The 21,736-nt window shown below is 44.7% G+C and overlaps 1 protein-coding gene across 4 annotated transcripts; it reads right to left on the bottom strand.

Annotated features, from left to right (window-relative positions):
• Positions 1 to 77: 77 nt before the first annotated feature.
• LOC119213790 (vinculin-like) lies at positions 78 to 20,393 on the bottom strand. Of its 4 annotated transcripts, XM_062566764.1 has the most exons (23): positions 19,851 to 20,391; positions 14,481 to 14,551; positions 13,393 to 13,543; positions 12,692 to 12,800; positions 11,561 to 11,683; positions 10,851 to 11,011; positions 9,543 to 9,633; positions 9,308 to 9,455; positions 9,062 to 9,215; positions 8,761 to 8,936; positions 7,721 to 7,911; positions 7,276 to 7,302; positions 6,893 to 7,092; positions 6,406 to 6,534; positions 6,101 to 6,250; positions 5,882 to 5,990; positions 5,489 to 5,791; positions 5,277 to 5,401; positions 4,453 to 4,638; positions 3,262 to 3,438; positions 2,240 to 2,443; positions 2,050 to 2,154; positions 79 to 1,614 (listed from the first exon to the last, which is right to left on the bottom strand). In XM_062566764.1, exons 1-23 carry the CDS (start codon positions 20,016 to 20,018, stop codon positions 1,468 to 1,470), a joined length of 3,405 nt encoding a protein of 1,134 aa, XP_062422748.1. In that variant the 5' UTR covers positions 20,019 to 20,391; the 3' UTR covers positions 79 to 1,467. The 4 variants fall into 4 exon arrangements, with proteins under 4 accessions (XP_062422749.1, XP_062422748.1, XP_037320767.1 ...); XM_062566765.1 differs by lacking the exon at positions 3,262 to 3,438 and having other exon boundaries at positions 78 to 1,614; positions 19,851 to 20,393; XM_037464866.2 differs by lacking the exon at positions 7,276 to 7,302 and having other exon boundaries at positions 80 to 1,614; positions 19,851 to 20,390.
• Positions 20,394 to 21,736: the final 1,343 nt, after the last annotated feature.

The following is a 21,736-nucleotide window of genomic DNA, read 5'->3' as shown; positions in this document are numbered from 1 at the left end:
TTGTATCGAATGCTTGTGTACTTGTTCATTTTATGTTGTGGTAACAGTGACTCACATATGTAAATTACAAGGCAGACTCCTTTTATCACTATTGTAGTCTTTTATTCTTCCAAGGCACAGCAGATGTGTTGGCAGGGCGAGAAGCCATCAGAATACATTCAAGGTGTGAATGAACACATCAAGGACACACACAGAGGTTCACCCTGTCGCTCTCAGGGAGAGGTCACTCACTGCTACCTAAAATGTGGTTAACATTCAGGCCTCTGTCCCTGACCACCATGGGAGCGGCTCACTAGCACTGATTAGGTAAAGAGGCTACACACATTCACATAGATGACTCGAATGATATCAATGCCTGATCTCACATGAAGAAGTTCTTTCTGACCTCAAACCCCTGGGATCATATCCAGAACATCTGTGTTGATGCTTCACAACCGGAGAGTTTTAATGGCTGTCTATTACTTTTGATCAATTCTGAATATAACATGCTAACAGTTCAACTGTTCAAGAGAGTGTAGACACAAAGCACATTAGTTAAAAAAGAGAAAAAAATAATTAAGCTTCTCTAAAGAGGTCTGTTTTGTTGTTTTTAATAACCTGGATTATAATGTTTTAAGATGAAGATGTTGTAACTTAAAACAAATCCTTGGCATTGTTCACTGTTAAAGTTAGAACAAATAACTCAAAACAGTCATTAAAAACATATATTTAGTGTTACTGATCAAATGTTCAAATGTCATGTGAAAACCTCTTTTTTATTCTATCAACCTTCCTGTAATCAACATTATTTATTGACAACCATACATACATTTGTTTTAATTATACAATCTTTTTTTTAAACTGTCATAACGCTTTTAATCGAGAAGACGTTTTAGTTCTTCAAGTATAAACAACACCAGACAGCAGTGGTGTTGTATCACCTTTGAATTCATAGATCTACAGTTGAGAGTGTTGAGATTATTATTTCTAAAAGTAAACATGAAGAGTGGAGTATTCATCAGCCCACAAAATCCTCCAATACACCAAAACTCAGTGTATAAAGCTCATAGCGGAGTGTTGTCCATAAAACAAATAACTACTTTATGTACAATAGACAATACAAAAAAAGTAAATTTCTTCAAGAAGATAAGAAACTGAATGTCATTATTTGACTTTAGAAAATAGAAAAAAAAATATTTTCATGCAAAAAATATATACCTGCGATTTGGATAAACTCTTGTAACACAACATACCAAAAATATATATTATAAACTCTCCAATTAGCCCACATGTACGTGATACCACAGTTACAGATAATGAGAACAACAAAAACTAAAGGTTCCTGCTGAAAAAAAACCTCACCATCAGTTCCCTCTTCAATGTAGTGCACATTTACCCGTTAAGAGTGTGCATGTCGTCTTATTTGAGGTGTGTGCTATTGGTCATAGGAGAGTTAAGAGTGTTGCTAGTTGCAGGTACCAGGTTAGTTTATTGGTACCAGGGAGTCTTACGCACCCAGCGAAGGGTGCACCCTGCATCTGTTCGGATCTTGATCGAGGCTGCTTCTGCCTCTCTGACGGTCTCCTTCACTGACTGCATCAGATTCTGGGCGTTATGGACCAACATGTCCGTAGCCTGGTCAGGGAAACAGTTTGGTGTAAAATAATAAGACAGGTGGGACCAAATCAAAACAAGTCATTAGTTATTCAGCAGTGGAGGAAAGTAACTATAAATGTACTCAATTACTGCACTTGGGTATTTGTTATGTCTGCTTCACTGCAGTTCAGAGGGAAATATTGTAGTTTGTACTTTGCAGATTCAGATTGATAATAATAAGAATAATCAATTCACATTTGAGAATTTGCAGGAAAATGAACAAGCCGCAGGGCAGTATGAGACGTAGTTAAAAGCAGCCCCACCTTTATAAACAATGTGATCTAAATATTAATGCATCACTAATTAAAGTATAATGATGTTTTCTTTCAGTGTTATACTGATTGATTCTGGCCCCATGTGGTTTTGCATAATATCAAAACCAAGCGGTTCTCTGTATTCATATTGTGAGCTTACCTGCTCTGACTCCTCTTCACTAATGTTTGTCCGTCCCAGCATGGTGGCTTTGACAGTGGAGAGGATTTTCAGCTGAGTACTGATGGTAGGGATTCGTTCACACACCTTTGGAAGTAAAGAAAACGTGGGAGTTATTTTCTGTACAATACAAAGGATTCTCCCGTGTGTGTCAGTGTGAGTGTGTCGTTACCTGCAGGAGGTTGGTTCGGATGCGTCTATCAGTGCACTGCTTGGCAACGTCTTTAGCCAGTCTCGTCACCTCATCTGAGGCCTTGGCGATGTCCTTAGCACACTGAATCAGGGCTCGTTTGTTCCCGCTTCCACCACGAACCAGCCGAGACATTTCTGCCATCAGCAGAGCCATCCGCTTGGCTGCTGCTATGATGTCGTTGCCCTGTGAGGAGGTGGAGGAGGATGAAGGTAAGAGCAGAGTAGCAGGCTTCTTCAGAAGAGAATGGACTAAGACAAGAGATGAGAATCCATTGGAGACATCGTATGAGTCATGTTTCCACACTTTTTTGATTATGATCAAAATATTGTTATGAAACAATAAACAAAAATACGAGTGCATTTGTGTGAATGCCTTTTGAATTATAAAAGGGAAAAACAGGCACTAAGTGTACAAGCACAAATCTGCATGCAGTGTCAGTGTAAGTTAGCACATTTTCTTCCTCCCTTTTGGAAGAAGAGAACCTCAACGTCTCCCTGACATCTCAGTCAACGTGAAGGTCCACAGTGTTGGAGTCAGTGCACAATGTGAGATTAAGTAGCAGAAGCAGGTGATCATAACAGGCAAGCAGGCAATCTAAAAACTGCATCACCCAAAAGTCTTTGGGAAACTGTCATCCTCGGCCTGAAAGGTTGGCAAAACCAAGAGTGACTGACAGAAGTGACAACAGCCCCTCCTTCCAACCACATGACCTCAGCATGAACGGGAGCAAAGGACTTGCGAGGCCAGTGCAAGTTTATCCAGCAGGTGAAACAAAAAAACTTGCCATTCCAACAATCCTTGACTTTTAGTACAACGTCAGGGTGATGAGAGCACAGCCGTGTGGCAACTACATCTGAGTGTGATGCAGCAACCGCCACAGCTGGTTGGTGGTTTAGTGGCAAATACAGAGCTTATCTCTTGGGAGCAACGATCACACTGGGAGCCGTTAACAAATGCTCTGACTCAGTTGTGTGTGCACTCATGTTCATGTGTGTGCAGACCTTGCTGGACCACTTGCGCGCCTCCTGGTGGAGAGCCTGGGCAGCTGCAAGCATGGGTTGATTGACAGGCTGGTTGGAGGGCATCATCAGCAGTTCCGGCTCATAGTCATCCTCACCATCAGTAAACTCATCTTCATCATCTACCTCTCTCTCTTCTACTGCCTCCTCATCCTCTGGCTGGGTTAGATTGGGAAGTGTGTGTGTGAGTGGGTGTGTGGCGGGGTGGGGGAGGGGAGGGGAGGGGAGGTGGGGGGGGGTCATGGTTTGAGAATCAGTTGGGATGGGTAGGAAAAGGAGGGAGGCAAAAAAAATATGGAATATGGTGAAGAGGGGAAGGAGAAAGCCAGGAATGGCAGAAGGGAAGGAAGCATGGGAAAAGGAAGCATTTAGTACAGGGTGAGAGGCACTGGATGAAAGAACAGGAGATTCACAGGAAGGAGAAGCAGAATAAACAAACTGTGCAGGATCAGGGAGAGCGGAGGTGAAACTGCATACTGAAGGTACTGAAGCAAGGATGGGGGGAAAAAAAGAGGAAAGAGAAGCTGGTTTGGGTAGGTAACAGGATCCCATGCTTTACTCGGAGGCATCCCTCACACCCGTAACAAGTTTTAGGGGTCTAACAGTGTGGTTTAATCCAATGCCTAAAGAGATCCGGGATATTTTGTATCTGCTGTGCAAAGACACCTCTGCGGGATGGAAAAATCTCAGAAGAACTGAGAAAACGCTAAGTAGCTTCACAAAGACAGCACATTATTTTCCTTTACGTAGTTCCTACACAGAATAAATAATTGGACACACATGTACAGAGAAAATACACAAATGGGGAAAAGAGGGCAAAGAACACAAAGTCTTTTGCAGATATAGTGCGCTTGTTCTCCAGAGGTTCGATTTGCTCTCGAGAATTTTTTCTATTTTGTGCAGGTAAGTGGGAAGCCACTAACAACCTTACATGCCAAAACCTCGAACAGATGACAGTTTCCAGTTTCCCCTCTGAAATCTTCACTGATCGCCACATTTCAGCATCAACGTGATTTCGGTAAAGACATTCACGGCATCCGACAAAGTGTCACAGAGTCATGTCAACTAACGCGAAGGAGGGACATCACTGACCGGCGAGCTCATATCGACTGTATGTGTGCCACTGCGTTTGAAAGGACGCACATGTGATGGGGTGAGTCGATGTGAACTGACCTTGCTTGACCACTTGCGTGCCTCGTCGTGCAGCTGCCTGGCCGCCACCATCATGGGCTCGCTGAGCACCTCTCCAGCCTTCTGCTCTGGGAACTCCTCGTCCTTCTCCTCGGGAGGAGGGGGACGAGGTGGGGGCACCTCGCCCTCTGGTAAGGGGGGCTTGGGTGGAGCCTGCTCATCATTAACCTGAAAAACATGCAATTAGACACATTCATACGTAGTTCAAGAACAAAGGGGGCAGGGGGGTGTTTTACAGACAAAGATTAAAACAGTGTCTTCACACAGGGGCTTTAAAGTGTTGATGCACATAGTTTTGCTGATGCTGAAGGTTTCACCCAGGTGACATAATAATGTGCTGTCGCAGTTTCCTGGACTTCAGCTGCATATGACTGCAGCAAGGTAAGCAGTTTCTCTCCCCTTTTAGGTTTTAGCAATGTCAGAGACTTCAACTCGAACAACATCCCAGAGGACCTTAATAACTGGATTTAACCCCTGGCGTCGGTGTGAGGATCAAGTCACTGGAAGTCAGCAGAGATATGAGTTCTCGTGGGTGGTAAGTCACGTTTTGAAAGTATAACGGCATTTTGGTATAAGATCCAAGGCTGCACTGTTGTCCCAATATCATAGCATCTGGTTGCTTGAATCAATTTCAGCCTGACGGTTTGTTACATCCACTATTTATTATATCCACCCTGATTAATTGCTTTAAAAGATTTATCTATGAAATGGTCAGTACTAGTGTAATGCTCAAAGAGGGTGTTGTTTGATCAGAATTGAATGTCAGTGGACACAAAACTGTTCATCGTGCTTTTGAATGTGCTTACATGCAGCTGGTCCAGGTCCGGTGGTGGAGGAGGGAAGTCCGGCTCCTGAGGTTGGAAGGCTTCTCTTACTTTGCCGACCGCGGCCAGGATCCTCAGACACGAGTCCAAATAGACCTTTTGCAGAGCTTTGGTGGATAAAGAGAGATCATAACCTTAGTGTATCTGTCTTATACACCATCAAGAACATTCCTTTCTGCAGTATATTCCTGTACCTTTATCCTGTATGTTCCCAGCCACTGCTTTGGCATCCATCACCATGGGGCTGATGGTGTGGGAGAGGAGGTCTGATGCATGTTTTACTGTGTCTCTGAACCGCGGATCTTCAGAGTTCTCCACCTCCCTCTTAGCCACCAACAGGACCCGATTAGCGCGTCTTGCGATGCTCGTCGCTCCGGCAACAAGCATTTGGGGCTGAACGTTTGCCATGGCGACCCGGCACTTGTCGATGTCCTTCTTTATAGCCTCCTCGGAGGCATCTAACAGAGATTTGGTGTCGATGGCTTCATCCACCAGACCTGAGTCACACACAAACAATCTTTTTGCAGTCTGCCGTTACACTTCAACTACTTGTCAAAGTAAAATTGAGATATTTTGTAAATGCTCACCAGTGAGTTTCTCCACATTGTCAATCCACTGGTTCTTCATGGTGTCAAAGTGCTCGTATGCTGCTTTATTTCCAGGATTCTTCAACAAGATCCGAGCAGCAGAGGTCACCTGGACATTAACAGAGATGTCAGTATGTGTGAGACAGACTCTTGTAGCTGCATGTTTTAATCACTGTAAGCCATTGTATGAACCATTGCCACTGAAACAAACATTAGCACCTGCGGTGTGAGCTCCCTGGCACTTTTCACGGCAGCATGTATCCCCTCTACCGTACTTTTATTGGCCGTTCCCACGGCAGCAGCCTTCTCTGCAGTCGCCCCCAGTCGACCCGCGTGGGCCTCGAAGTTCCCTGCACGCTCTTCAAAAACCTACAACAAACATTATAACGTGTTTAGTCAGAATGCAGGCACCATCGTCCTCTCTTACTGAGTTCCCATTCCATAGACACACACAAACACAGACACACACACGCGACAACGTCCGAAAGAAGCAAATGCAACGCAGATTTTTCTTCATTACTGACCTCCGCTCTGCTGGGGGCGTCGGGTGGAGCAGTTGCAGCCACAGCCAGCAGTTTGATAGGGGTAGTGGTGTCACTGAAAATGTCAGATACTTCCTGGGTCATCACCTCCTGCATGTGCTGCCTCAGGTCCTTGTAGAAGCAGAGAGCGTTATCAGACCACTAGGTGGAGCACCAACACTGTGCATAAGTATCCCCTTACATGCATCGCAAACACAGGGCAAAAGATTGGTAAGGATGCACCACAATATTGTTATATTCTAGAAGTTCTTTTTTCTCTTCTTAATTCCCCCAAACTTGACACAGGCTGATATTCAGTTTTCTCAGAACCTTTGTGATCTTCCCACCGAATTATGACACCCTCTGTGGGTTTGAGCACAGTTTGGCCGCACAGCATACAATGACAGTGGTGTGATTCATTCAAAAATGGCTGTGCGTGTGTGTGTGTGTGTGTGTGTGTGTGTGTGTGCTTGTGAGAATGTTGCGCTACCTTCAGGCTGTCCTGCAGTTGTGCGGCTGTAGCTCGTGCGTGAGGGGCTTCGGCCTCGCCCCTGCTGGCCAGTTCTGCCAGAGATGTCATGAGAGCCTCTGTCCGGTCGCAGCGTCCAATCATGCCCTGGCGGTACGGGCCTAACAGGCCTCCTGCTAGCCTCCGTCCTTCTCCAACCATCCCTCTGATTGCTGCCTGACCTGGGGAGAGACACAGGGCACAACTCATTCTAAAAATCACATCTGGACACACAACATCTCCTCCCTTTGATGATCAAGCAATGGGGTGCAGCCGGTAAGACGTATATATCTTTGTGAATAATAATAGTGGTCATGGAGGTGTTTCGCTCGTATCCTCTAACAAAGCATAACGTGTGCCGGTACCTGTGTTCCACTGTAGTATTTCACACTCTGCTCCCAAAGGGAAGCACGGGAGGAAATAGGAAGACAAATCAAATCACAGAACAAGGATTCAGCAACAGACGTCAAACAGAGCATTAAAAACAACACAGTGCTTCCTAAATGACTCAGTAAGTCAAGCGAGTCACTCAGTGATTTCACTATGGGCGGCTAAGGAACTTGCATCAGTCACCAGAACAGTCATGTCCGTACCACCATTCAGAAATATTGAAAACGAGACACATTGCATCCTCACATTGTTCAGGATCCCATTAACTGCTAATGCAAAGAGGCTTGGTTGGGTGCTGCCTTGAACGCTTCCACACACTTCATCTTCTACTCAGGCTGATAACAGGCATGGAAGGTCAGAGCATTTATTTTTGAACTACTAGATCAACCCTCCTGAGAGCTGTCATCCAACCCCTCTCACCTACTCCTCTGTCATCCACTCCTGGGTTGTTCACCCAGCGGAGGGCCTGCTCCATCTTGCCCTCCAAAGTCACGGCGGGTTTTGTTGGTCTCATGTTGGCCACGGCCCGGTTTGTCTTGGACTGAAGGGTCAACAGTGCCCCTCCGATCTGCTTGGCCAAAGCGCGAGCTTCTGGGCTGTCACCTTTGCCCCTGAGAGAGAGGTAGATAGAAATAGGATTTAAGGAGGATTCAAAAGGGTGTAAAAGGAATGTAGTGCAGAATTCGAATGCAGACTTTAAACCCATGTCTCACCACACCTCTGTTAGATACCACCGTAAAAGGAAATACTGTCAACGGCTCATGCTTTTATTGGGTTGTTTAGTGAAAAAATATTTTGAGTATCTTTATAATTGACAAATCAAAAAGCCAAAATACCAACTGATTATCCATAGATAATACAGTAGCATTTTGTTTAAAGATGTACAGTCAGTCCTTAGAAGACCACAACACGTTTATTTATAAACGTTAGATGTGATTATGTATGCTTATCCCTTGAATGCTCTTTTGTAGGAGCTGCCCACAGCCGGGCCACCTGATTTACTGAGTCATATATCCACTTTCCTTTTATAGTCAATACAAGCTGTGGAAGTGGAGTACATAGATGGAGTTCAAAACGGATCGTATCTAGTGGCGAGTCATTGGGTTACAGAACCGTTCTGTGAATTTACTGTTTTAAACCCGATGAACTGGCCATCAGACTGCAAACATGTAATCCAGAGGTATGAACCTTGAGTGGTATTTCCCTTTAAGGCTTACTAAGTTGTTACTGACCCGCCACATTGTTACCATAACCCCATTTGTTCAACATATTCACAGAAACCTTATTGTAGGACTGATGCCCAGGGTTGACAAGCAACAACATATTTTCCAGGCGGGCATTATATGCCACCTACTGATGGTGTGAGGCTGCATTTTCATCCTAGAAAAAGAGGGTCTAAGAATTACATCAAGTCCCAAAACATCCTCGTCCATGCACAAGTCCGGGGAAGGAAGGCTTACTGTCTGCGTAGCTCCACAAGTCTCGCGGTGAGGCCCGCGATCTCCCCGATGGAGCGCAGGATGTCATCCCTCTCTTTGGGGTCTTCGCATAAGTCGGCGATGCGCTTGGCCTCCGCTAGTAGCGCTCGAATGTTCTCCTCCCCCTCGGGGCCGCCGTGAGGGTCCGCCAGCCAGGCCTTAAAACGCACATGTAGTTAGTTCTGATGGGATGAAAACACGCAACAGAAGTCTGTCCCACGGAGGCAGGAGGCAGAGCGAGGGGAGAGGGGGGTTGGCAGGGACTGCTTCTGCTTCATCTCACCTGTGCGGCGTCGAGCCTCCGAGCGATGGCCTGCTTGGCGTTGATTAGAGCCTCCAATCTGCGAGCAGCACCGTCCACTTTGCCAAACAACAAGTCTAAGCCCTGTGAGCACTGGCCTGCACGCTGCACACACCCTGGGTTGGGGCCCTGGCCTCTGTCATAAAAGAAAACAGAAACAAAAAATAGAGGATGACAAATCATACAAACAAAGTAAAGAAACTGTTGACCTTCATACAAACGCAGTACCTCGCTCGTAGATCAGCAATCTGGTCCGTCATCTGGCCCAGAGCCTTAGTGGTCGCCAGGATGTCTTTCCTTTCCTTCCCGGCGCACAGCTCTCCCACCTTACCGGCTTCATCAAGTATCACACGCAGGGCCAGCTCGCCGGCGTCTCCTGGGAAGGACGACGCCAGCGGATCACATGGGGGAATGACGTCTAAAAAGCTAAGTTAAGGGTTTCATTAGCGCTTTTAGCAGTTACCTGGTTGTCCATGGGAGTCTTTGAGCCAGCCTTTAGCCTGTGCCATCTTAGACTCAATCAAAGCCAAGCATCTCTTGACAGCCTCCATATCCTGAGGGGAAAGAGAGATTGAAGCAATGTGTATAACATTCAACCAACAAATCAGTTGTGGGTATTCAATTATAAAGGGAATACTCTAAATAAAGAATTTCCTGTGATGATCAGTACAAATGTTCTAAAAGCAGCCTAAAAGTCCACTTTCATTTGATTAATATAAATTTGGTCTTGAAGTTCTGTTGGCGGGGACATTTACCTGTTGTTTATGTAAACTCTTTGCTTTCTAACAGATGGAGGGAAAAATACTCTGCTTCAGTGAAAGCGTTCAATACAAGCCATCCATAATGGATGTGTCTGGACACCAACCAGAGTATTTCTATAATTCATGACCTGAAAGGAGGACAGTCATCGGGTGGAAGGGCTTATCAAAGCTCATACACTGAGTATAGTGCATGTTCACAGCAAACACACACACACACACACACACCAAACACAAACAGACAGATAATTGTCTGAGGAAGCTGTGTGCTACGATACATGCAGGGTTACAGGTTAGACTAAAGATCTTTACTTTAGCACTAAATGATCACACATTTTTAAATGTGCCCAAAGAAATGTTCCTGTTTCCTTTCCCCAAAAAGCATTTTTGTACGCTGCCGGCAGCTCTAGCACACAGTTAACATTAGAAGCACAAGAATCAATATACCACTATTGAACATGAATTTAATTGTTGTAGCATTTATTGTTTTAAAATTCATTTTGCTTAAAATGTGAATGACCGTCATCTGTTTCAAGCCATTTCACTCAAATGGACATCGTAGAGACAAACAGATGCGCATGGAACAATATTATGTCAGCTAACAGTTAGCGGAGCAGAACATATAACACACTGACAAATATGTAAGAATGAGGACTTTCCTCTCTCTTTCACACACATGCATGCTGGAAACTGCAGAGGTGGAGAGAAACAGACTTACCTTCTACAGGGAGGAAAATAATGGAGGAGGAAGGAAAAGAAAGAAAAGAAAAAGAAAAACCAGGAGTTATACTATCCAGCGAAAAAGAAAAGTGGAGACAGAGTGTAAAGAGTGAATTTCTTTGCGAGAAGCTATCCATGGCACAGAGGGATGTGTGGATCGAGTGTGTGTCTCTGTGTGTTCAATCAGGCCCTCCAAAGCAAAAGTGATCATCTGATTAAGATGCGTGGGGTCGTTTAAGTGTTTGGGGGGTTTAAGCTACAGCAGGAGGAAAGAAACAGTTGAGAGCTCATACCTTATTGGCCCAGGCATCTTCATCCCACGTGGTGAGCTGTAACACTCTTATGATCTCGTTGATTTCAGCGCTCATCTTTTCAAAGATAAACTTCCTGTTCCTCTCCGCGTCCTCAACGCCGCCACCTCGACTGCTCTTGGTTGCGACAAAAATCTTTATCGCTGGGGACAGAATCACGAGTACGTAGGATTACAGTTATACAGAAGCATATATATATATATATATATATATATACTGTATATCACTGTGATCCACAATAATCAACTCTACCGTGGAGTTGTAGACTAGAAAACAACAAAAAACAGCTAACTGCTGCATGAAGAGCTGCAGAGCTGTCACTTATCTGAGGGTTCATCATTAACGAGCAACAAGTAGTTATGTTATCCATCTCTCGCCTAAGATATGGATTTGAGTCCCCTTAGATGATGAAAGGTCTGAGTTTGGCAGCCTTTTCTTTAACGTGGCGGCAGCTAGCTGGCGTCTCACAGCTCTTACTGTCCTTAGTAAGACCAAACTATGGGTGAACATTTTTTTGACATTACAGCTGTAATAGTGTTTATCTTCTTTGCTGGTGCAGTATAAAGTCTGAGAGACGCTAGCAAGTAGCTAGTGGGCGGTGTGTGCGCAGTCAGTCTCCAGCAGCTAATGAATGTAATTATCAGCGTTGCCATAACAACGGTTGGATGCTCAGTGACCTGCAATGCACCTACCTGATATAAGAACAGGCAGCAGCTCTTTGACGGTGTTCATGGAGTTGACGAGCATCTGCCTGTGTTCTTGGTGCGTCAGCTCCTGCTGCCTCTCCTCAATCATCTTTGACATTTTAGTCATCCCTGATGAAAAGAAAGAAACATCAGAAGTTATTTTTCTGTGAAAGGTCACCGAGGCCAAGGTAGCAAACTGTTGAGCCCGTGATCCTTCAGCGTTTCCACCGACTTAGTAGCTCTGACTTGTCCAGACTGATCATTACTTCACCGGCGCCTGGTCTCGTACAATGACAGCATCAGTCAAGCAGTGAGAAAGCCTCCAGATCATTATGCCACAGCGCTCCGACAACCCAGTAGACCGTTTACCTCTGATGGTAAAAGTTCTACTCTCCTGCCAGTGAAAGATCCTCAATAACTGCATCTTAGTCCCAGGAGCTGTCTGTAGTCAATTTACCTTTTTCATCCTGATAAAATAGTCTAACAAAGGTTAATTGCACTGAAAATGTTTTTTTCTGGAGGCCTTTGTAACAGCACAACAAATGCCAATTAGTATGATGCAATTGTAATATATAATTCACTAACTATACAGTTTGAGTTTAGTGAATGTATGAGGATTTTGGTTGAGTTGCTAATATGACTCCTTGATGCATTTGCTACTGACGCTAACACATAGCTTAACAAAGCTGTCCTCAAGTCTGCGTGTAACTACAACAAGGCTACAACTAACCGTTACCTTCTTTATTAATAACGGCTTGTTACTGACTTGAGTACTATATGTATCATTTTGTCCACAAAACATTTTAAAATTGCTTGTTAGTCTCATACCAACAAAAATCAGAACCTTGATCAACCTATTGATTTAGAAATTGTGAAGCAATGGTCAGAGATTTTGGTGCCCGGCTAAATGTGTTTTGAGGTAATAATTAATCTCCAGCTTGGATCAATAGTAGTAAAAAATATTTCTGAGCTACCTTATATAAACGCTGTAAAAATTTCATTTTCAATATTATTGTTTATTTTAATATAGATGTTGCTTAAAACTTTTTTAAAACAATCTTTCAACATTATTTTGTTGATGTACACTACCAGTCAGTAACAATGGACACATTTTGAAAAAGAAGAGCTCCTGCTGACCTGGCCTCAGGTTCTTGGTGTAAGTGATGAGGTCCTCCATGGTCTCCACCACCTCAGCCACTGCCAGGTACTCCAGGATACCTTTACACACGCGAATTATCTTACGCACCTAAGACACAACGCAGACATGATTACAAGCAGATCATGTACTCAGGGAAAGATGAATGACATTTATTATGAGAGCAGAATTTGTGTGTGCATGAGTCAACAAGACAGTGTTGAAGTTAAACTGTTGTATGTGTGGTTTGTGTGCTGTATGTGTGTGTGTGTTTGTTTGAGTGAGGGTATATAGTCTTGTGATGTACATCTTGTGACTGTGACAAGTTGCTTTTTAAAAGTGAGGATATCGTGAGACGTGGTGAGCAGTATCACGTGCCCAATGTGATTCCACTTATTACACCCCCACACACACACACACACACACACACAATGCGGGCTGGTGTATACCATATCCTCGCACACAAACACACATAGGGAGTTACGACAGAGGGAAGTCATTTGATCTCAGTGATTAGATCTGGCTTCATTTGAGACTCCATTAAAGACTTGTTCTAAGCTGGGTTCCTTCCTCCTCTGAGCAGCTATATAAAGCTTTTTTTCCCTGAAAGATACCAAACGTCTGAAGTAAGAGTTGTTCTCAGGTCACACATGTTGTTGCAAGGAGGCCGCACACACAGACACACACACACACACTCACTCACCTCTGCTTCATCAAAGGTAAGGAGCAGGTCAGATGTTCCAGATAGTATCCCTCTGGATCCATCGATCAGGTAATCTCGTGCAGGAACAGAGTATGGATCTGCCTTCAGCATCTGAGCTGCCTGGACGAGTTTAGAGCTTGAATTCTCCACCCTGAAAATACACGACTGGCTTGAGACGAGCGGCATAAATAAATTTACGAATCATAGGAATATGTCACTGTAAATCAAATAGATTGGATCTCATGTCTAGAAAAGGAAGCCATCTGCCCGCTTCTTAAATAAGCTGCTCTTAGGGGGTTTAAGAGTGTTGTGTTTGCAATAATGTAAACTTTAATTCTATTTTCTCATTAACAGTGAATGATGAGATTTCATTTGCTCATTTGAATTGCTTATCCCTCAGAGATTTAGCTTAACCTGAAGATGGATTTTAAGAGGACTTGAATAAAGCCATGTCCCTCCTCTCTCTGACCCCCCCCATCGGTCAGGGTATCCATGGCTGCCAGTTCATCTAAATTTAGGCTGGTTCACATTCCCGCACGCCCCTTTCTAAGCCCTGTGAGTGAGATTTATGGTGTAGGCTCCTATATTTGCGAGTGGGCCTGAGAGAACAGTGTGTGGACCTGCTGCAGGTTGAGACCTCTTTGATTTTAAAGGAAAACAACAAGAAATAGATTAGAGATAAAGCAAAAATTGATAATATTAAATGTACAGTAAAAGGCCTACACATCCAAACAAATGCTACACACACAGGCTAGGAACCCAGCCAGATGTCAAAGTTGCGGGATAGCTGAGTAGCAGCCCTCAGAGTTCATGTCAGCTCTTTGGATGCAAGCTGGCGAACAACAAACAGCCTCTCAGCGGTCTGGACGCATGCAGCGGGAACGGCGCCGGGGCCTCATAAGTGTCCCTTTGTCGCAGCTCGGAACGCTGCCACGCTTCGTGACGTTAAATAGTTCACTGTCTTCTGAAATAAAGTGGATCACTTCCATCATTTTGTGGCCGGGGATCGCTGTGAGTGACTGTGGGCGAGAGAGGGACGGAAGGGAGAAGCTTTTTCAATGCGCGTGGCTTCAGAGTCAGACCCTTACTTAATGAACGCAGGAGGCATGTCTCTCTTCATCACCTGGTCCTCTGTGGTTTGAACGGTCTCCTTGCCCACCTGGAACACACACACACACACACACACACAAAGTGGAACGTTCATTTTAAGTATCATTAGCTACAAAAAGACAGTAAAAACTATTCAAGTGAGCACTATTAATAGTCTCAGGGGTGAACGGGTGTGTATCAATTCACACCTATTTCAACCCCGCGTGCGTGTCATATCTTTTTAAGCTTGGGCTGCGGGCGACTCGGGTGTCTGTTATTCTACATGACGGCAAGTTGCAGGAAACACGTTTGTGCTGCTCCAGCGGAGGTCTGCAGTGTCAACAAATAGAACTTGACAGTCCTAACTATGAGTATTGATTTTTCAACTCAAACTAAAAAGGTTTCGGAAGATTTGGTCACACAATCAATATTGTTACTCCACAAATGGTCAATCAATGCAATACATATAGGCTAGTATTTTCTGTCAAAAGAACAGAAATTGGTGTTGTTATTGTATAAAGAAACATGATCACCTCTTAGTGGATTTTAATATGAATAACACATTTTCCATTTTGGAAATGACATAAATCACTCGCATACAGAGTCAGTGGGAAACGCACACACACACAACCATCTGCAGATGTTCATATGTTGATGCAGGTGGCAGAGAAACCACATGTCTCTAAAGAACTCACACATCCTACGAGAGCAAGCAGCCACCCACCCACATACGCACACACGCGCACACACACACACACACACACACACACACACACACACACACACACACACAACTACACGCACGTACTTGAGATGCAATTACAGTGAGATGATCACATCAATCTCTTGCCGCTGCTTTGAAAGAGAGTCAGTTAAAAGACTTTCTGGCTCCAGAGACTCAGTAGAGAGTCATCACACGGCGGGTTCAAGCAACACAGATTCATCCACACAACACTGAACCACTCTCCTGTTTCAGTTATTTATGCTGCCGTAGATCATTCCGGTCAACGATGAAACAAATCAAGAAAAGGAATTCCAGGCAAAGTGATAAGTGCTTATAATCTATAAATCACAAGAATTGTCAGCGTCTTCATATTTGTGTTACTAACATATGCAACACAAAATAACTCATAATACATTTGAAATGGTCGATAAAGCTGTATTTGAACTACACAAAAAAATGAAATGTAAAACCTGAATCGGTCATTCAACACCCAACTACAACGAACACACCAACAGCATGCAATGATACTAGTGAGAGAATGAACTTTAACACACAAATACGATAGTTCATGATCATTTCATCCTTACGAAACTTCAGTAAATGTATACTCTTGCATCCTACAATGCACTGTTGTCAATTGAAGTTAAACTGCTAAACCGTACAAATGAATGTTCACAAACTTTCTGAAAATTTACGTTAAGGTAGATATAGCTTTGGGAATTTCCTTGTTTGAAAAGTGCAGGGAGTTCGCCATCTTTAAACTCTGAAGAATGTGGCTCTTCAAGTAGAACTCCTCCTGACGAAACCTGACGAACTCACAAAGTCAATAACATCAGGTGATGGATGAAGTTTCCTGATATCAGCAAAGCTTGTCAATCGATTATTCAATACATAATTAATGAGAAAGGAAGTGGTTTTCTGAATGCACTGACAGTGTGATGTGCGTGTTGTTGTACAACTCTGACGGCTCCAGTGGGAAACAGACAGATGTCAATCAACGTTTACACAATACAAGTCAGCTGTTGCTCTTGCTGCCATCATTTCTTGTCACCTTTCTTCTGTCTGCTATCAAGTCAGGTAACAGTAATGTTAAGATATTAGAAATTCAAAAGTAGAAATACTCACAACATATAAAAATCACCTTTTAAAGTTGTTATAACAGACAAAGCAACATTAGTCATTAGTCATGGTTGTTTCCATATGAGGGAACTCTCCTTTTTAGCTCTATTTTGGTCTCCACAAAGGAAATATTGGGGGAGAATGTGTACTTCTTAGGCTAACAGTACCCACCAGCTGGTCGCTAACCTGTGCTGCTTGGAGTTCAGTGTACAGCTGCCTGTTGATATCAAAGCTGAGGAGGACTTAGAGAAAACAGAAAAGTTGTATGTCGTAACACCGACATAAAGAGCAGAAAGATGCTAAAACACAGTGGAGCGGAGAGGAGCTACCTAGTTACCTGGCAAATGCTTCTCTGAAGGTGTCTCTTTTCAAGTTACACATCGTTGTTGGATCAAAAATGTTGGTGTGAACAGATTCAAAGACCAAATGAATCGACATTCTGTCAATTAACAAACAAAAATTGAACAGAACACAAAACAATGGCGATGATTGTGTAATATAAACCGGGAGGAGATTTCAGGAGAAGCAGATGAGATGTGTGGATTTTAAGAAGAGATGGCTCATATGCATATGATTAGTGTGTGTGCGTGTGTGTGTGTGTGTGTGTGTGTTTGTAGTGGGTTGACGGTGCACTTTGAGGCTGTGCAGGGTCTGGTCCGAAGACGCCATCGACACTTTCCCAACCTCACGGTGCCGGATTAGGACAGAAATGGTCGATGCCCCCCCAACCCCCGTATCCACCCCCCCCCCTCCATCCCCCCTCCATCTCCCCTCCCTCCCTCCTCTTCTTATCTCAGTCTGCATCCCGCTGCTCCACAGTTTCAGTAGAACATTTTGCTCCTTGACTCGCTCTCCTCCCTCTCTCTAGTGTGTGGTTACTTCACTCAACAGTGAATCTATTTATTCCTTCTTCCCCCTCCCCCCCTCAGACATACTCGGGATCTGCGTTGACTCCTTCAGAAGCAGATACTTATGACGTATAAAACTAAAGTGGCTCTCCATGTGTCATCTGCGCGACTTCGGCAAGTTCTCCCTTTCAACCAACCAACCTCCCTCGGATTTTTAGTCGAATCAACGTCAACCCACGCACAACCTTCTGACAGATTGAGACGGACACCATCTTGCGTGTGCGTGTGTGTTTGTGTGTCTAAGTGCCTTAGTGACCTAGATTTTAAGTACCCCCCACAGGCAGCCCGACCTGTACGGGGTCATTGTAGCAGTGCGCAGTAGGACGCCTGTGGTGCTGGTGGCATGTCAGAGTGTTATATCGTAGAACGGCGTAAGTCTAGGAATGAATCAGCTTTCTCAAATACACGTGTCCTCAGAAGTGTGTGTGTGTGTGTGTGTATTTTTCACTTAAGGTGGATTACCTACCCAGCAACCATCCAGTACTGACTATAAAAGCTAAGTTCTTAAGCACCTTTTGGGCTCTCTTTCAACACCTTCTTCACTCACTTACTCTCTTACTTGAGGCTTGCTCATCTATCAATGCACAACACAACTAGTCACTTCTTCAACTGTGTATGCAGGCAATTAGCTCGGCTGCGACAGAGTGCCAGACGATAGGAAAAGACAGGATTTGAGGGGCGTTGTCTGCACGTTTTATCCCTCCATCCTGAAAGCATTTCCTCTGTCCGACACCTTGCAGACGGACAGTGTCCTCGGCCCCGATCCCTTCCTGTAACCTTGCGTCTCCATCATCTGAAATCCAGCGCCATGCCTGAGGCGGCTATTAGCCTCCTTCTGCTCTCTGTCTGGATGGATCAACTGAATGGATCAACGTGGACGAGGTGAGAAGGAGAGAGCGATGGGGGGGGGGATGTCAAGGACTCGGTGCAGCCCGGATGGTATCACACGAAATGGGGATTTTTCATTAAGATACGTCACAGAGTTTTGGTTAAAACTGAATAGCGCTTTTCATTATCAGTTAATGAGATATTTAACAAAATGATTATAAGTGTCCTTGCAGAGGGAAGCGGCAGCATTATGTGTGAACTATTCAAAACTTTAATTTTACAACTCAGAGGGAGCCTTATTCTTGGTAAACTATTTCAAAAGAAACAAAACAAGATCCAGACAACTTTTTTTAAAGACCATCCAATCACATTGTTTCCATGTGATGCCCCAAACCACCGCACATTACCCCAGATAACTGAATGGATCCCTCTGATTGAGACATAAAACATGTGTGTGTTTGGTTAAACTGGCCCTTCTGGCCCTTTAAAATTCCCTGATAACTTAACCAAAATTCAGTGTGCAGTTTCTATTTTGCAGGATGTATTATGTCATAAATTATAGTTAGATGGCACGATTAGATTTTTTTCCCCATGTATTTCTTTTTTTACTTTAACTGAGAAAACATTTGACTATATTTCAATCATTGATTAAAACAAAGTTTGATCGTTTAAGATATGAAGCTTCTCCCCAAACTGGTTTTTGCATAGTCCAAATGGTTGTCTTTCTTAGCAGATTAGTTAACTGTGGTCTCCTTCAGTGGGAAAGTTCTCCAACAATACGAAACAAAAAACTACATAAAAGGTACGAGCAAAATATAACCAGATGCCCATGACAGCTGCTCACAAGTCTCCCACACAACACTTAACCTGTCTGATCAATTCTGCACTTACCCTGAAAGACTCATTTAGGCTGAAATCAATATGGAATCCACAATAATTAAGGTGTAAATGACTGTTTTCTTCCGTCTGCTGCAGTTTTCTCCTGATTTAGTGAAGCCCTGTTTCGTCGGCATCAATAACTATGACCCAGACCAGCAGTAATTTTGTGGCCCGTATTGATTTTTCCAGTCTGTGCTTACGGAGGAGACATCATTGTCTGTTGGAAGCTTGTCTGTTTCTATACAAAAAAGCCATTTAGACTTGAGGTGACAAAGAAGAAACGACACAGAGGAGGTGAATAGGGGTGAAGTGGTGGGGGGTAATGGAGCCAGGAAAAGAGAGAATAGGGAGGCAAGTGTAGGAGTTACTATGAAGTCTAATAAATTACCACAGGTTAGATTTGTTCGTGGTTGTTGCGATGAATTTAAAGACACTGTTCTACAAACTATTTATTGTTACTATCTAGACTAGATTTAATGACAAGTGACATTTCCAATCCTGTTCATTTAATGAACTCATTTCTTCCACACCACAAACTTCATTGACCTCACTGGGCACCAGATTACTTACCAAACAGGGCAAAGTTTGACACGTTGCAAAACTGACCATAAAAACATTTAGCCTGCTGCTGGAGCTCATGAAGAAGGCATGGGCGTCAGCTGTGTGTGAGGCAACTCTATCATATTAATGCAAAAGATCAAGATAGGAGGGCAATACATCTATCCGGTAGCCACATGGGTTATTGATGTCCTCCTGCTGTAACCGTGTGCGATGGGATGAATGTCCCGATCAGACGGGCTCCAAAAATCTCCATTTTTTTTAAAGTCAGGGTGATGGGCTAACTGGATGCACCCACCTTGCCATTGAGGGCTCTCAGTGAATTGAGGGACTGGTTCAAACTCGGGACTCACCCGCACGAGGTTGCTGACCGCCGCCTGCACAGCGGCCACGGGCACCGTCAGATCTGGGATGGCTTTGCCGTCCACCTCCCCCTCTTCGTGCATGATGACCAGGTGGGAGATCTGCTGGGCCACCGGCTCCAGGATACTCTCGATGGTCTTGGTGTGAAACACCGGCATCGTGAACGACTTTTACCGCAGCCCCCCGACAGAAGAAAAGACGGCTGGTCGCTCCAGCACGGAAGATCCCCCTCTCCTCTCTCCTCTCTCTTCTCTCCTCTCTCCTCTCTCCTCTCTCCTCACCGTCACCGACACCGACAGGAGGACAAATCCCGAGTTGTCAGTCCCGCCCCCCCCGTCCCCTCCACTGTGCACACCGTCTCCTCTGGTGAGCACCTCGGTAAAGGCTGGACTCGAACGGCCGGTGTCCTCTCTTGGTGGGAGCGACCCAAATCGCGACAGAAGGAATCACCGCCCTTCGCCCAATCACAGCCAAGGAACACAGCCTGCCAAGCGGGTTGGTGTACCGACGCCTTTCCCTGCGAGCAGCACGCGCACGCACGCACGCGTGTGCACACCAACCGCACGCACGCACGCACTGCAAGTGAAAGCGCTTCCTGAACTACGTCATGCAAGCAAGTGGTCCCCAAAAAGGAAAAGGGTTGGGGTGAATTAATTGCCAAGATGTGGTGGATCATATGCAGAGAAGAGAGAAGGGAGGGGGGGCTGTTAGTGGGTTTGGAAGCTTCCCATCCATGACACTAACACTGGAGATGAAGTGAGGAGCTGCACCCTAATGGTAGACGCAAACAGTGTGGCGTGTTGTGTTTTAATGAAGCTCCATACCGCCATCTGACATATGAGCTGCGTGCTCATTGAAAGGTGGGTCAGGAGTTCAAGTCTCCGGGCCTAAATGTGCGGGTCTAAATAAAGACGAGGATTCAGCTTGCAGCTGAAGGAAGGAGTCGGATCCGCAGAGGGAGACGTTCAGAACTTGAGCTTCACCCTCGTGCAGACTCTTTCTCCAACTTCATGGCTCTGACCTGGAGAATGACAGATGAATAGCTCACCCACTGGTACAACACCTGAAAGGTAGCCCATGACAGAAGTTTGGATTCTCTCTGCTCCTTAGATCTGAATCTTTGTTTGGGAAACTGGAGCCCCCCCCCTCAAAAAAACAGTGGTATTTATACCCCTGAAACCCTGAGACCAGAGATTCTCCAAAGCCAAGGCAGCCCCCCGGGTGTGTATTCGTGTGTGTGTGTGTGTGTGTGTGTGTGTGTGTGTGTGTCCCTAATGTGGGTGTGGACAAGTAGCTGCTAAACCAGAGGGACAGGTCCACCTGGTTAGAATAGACCCTTTCACCCCTTTTTTGTTTCCTCTCTTCTCCTCTCGTCCACTGTCTCCTTTCTTTTCATCTCCTCATCCTCAGGAATTGTCCTTAAAGAGGAGTAAGGCTCATACTTGCAGCATCTCCACCCATACATGGGTGGATGCAGAGTAGAGAAGCAATAAAGTAAACTGCTCACGGTGAGTAATTGAGGAGGAATAGGACCAACTGGGATTGGCTCCAGCAGCACTGCTGTGAACTACATCTGTATATGTGGACTTGTCCAAACAGACTTTGACAGGAAGCATTGCAGCAGGTTGCTTAGAGCGGCTCTGAAGTGCGCTTTCAGTAATGACGTGATGACCAGCTAGACTTTGGTTTTTTGAGTACAAAAAAGATTGCTCGGATGAGGACACCACCATTTATCTTTTACCTCGTCGTGCTGCATCCTAAACTGTCACCTGGGAGTCACACGTGTTCTTACCAGAGGTGACGCTCGGCTTTCTCCTCTGAACCATGTTTAGTCGCACAACTCTCATGCGCACCAGGCTGCATATGGGTACAAGCA

Source organism: Pungitius pungitius, chromosome 13 (assembly GCF_949316345.1).
Source record: "Pungitius pungitius chromosome 13, fPunPun2.1, whole genome shotgun sequence".
Taxonomy (NCBI): Eukaryota; Metazoa; Chordata; class Actinopteri; order Perciformes; family Gasterosteidae; genus Pungitius; species Pungitius pungitius.
The sequence above is the reverse complement of the archived record's forward strand: the minus strand, read 5'-3'. Positions and strand labels throughout refer to the sequence as shown.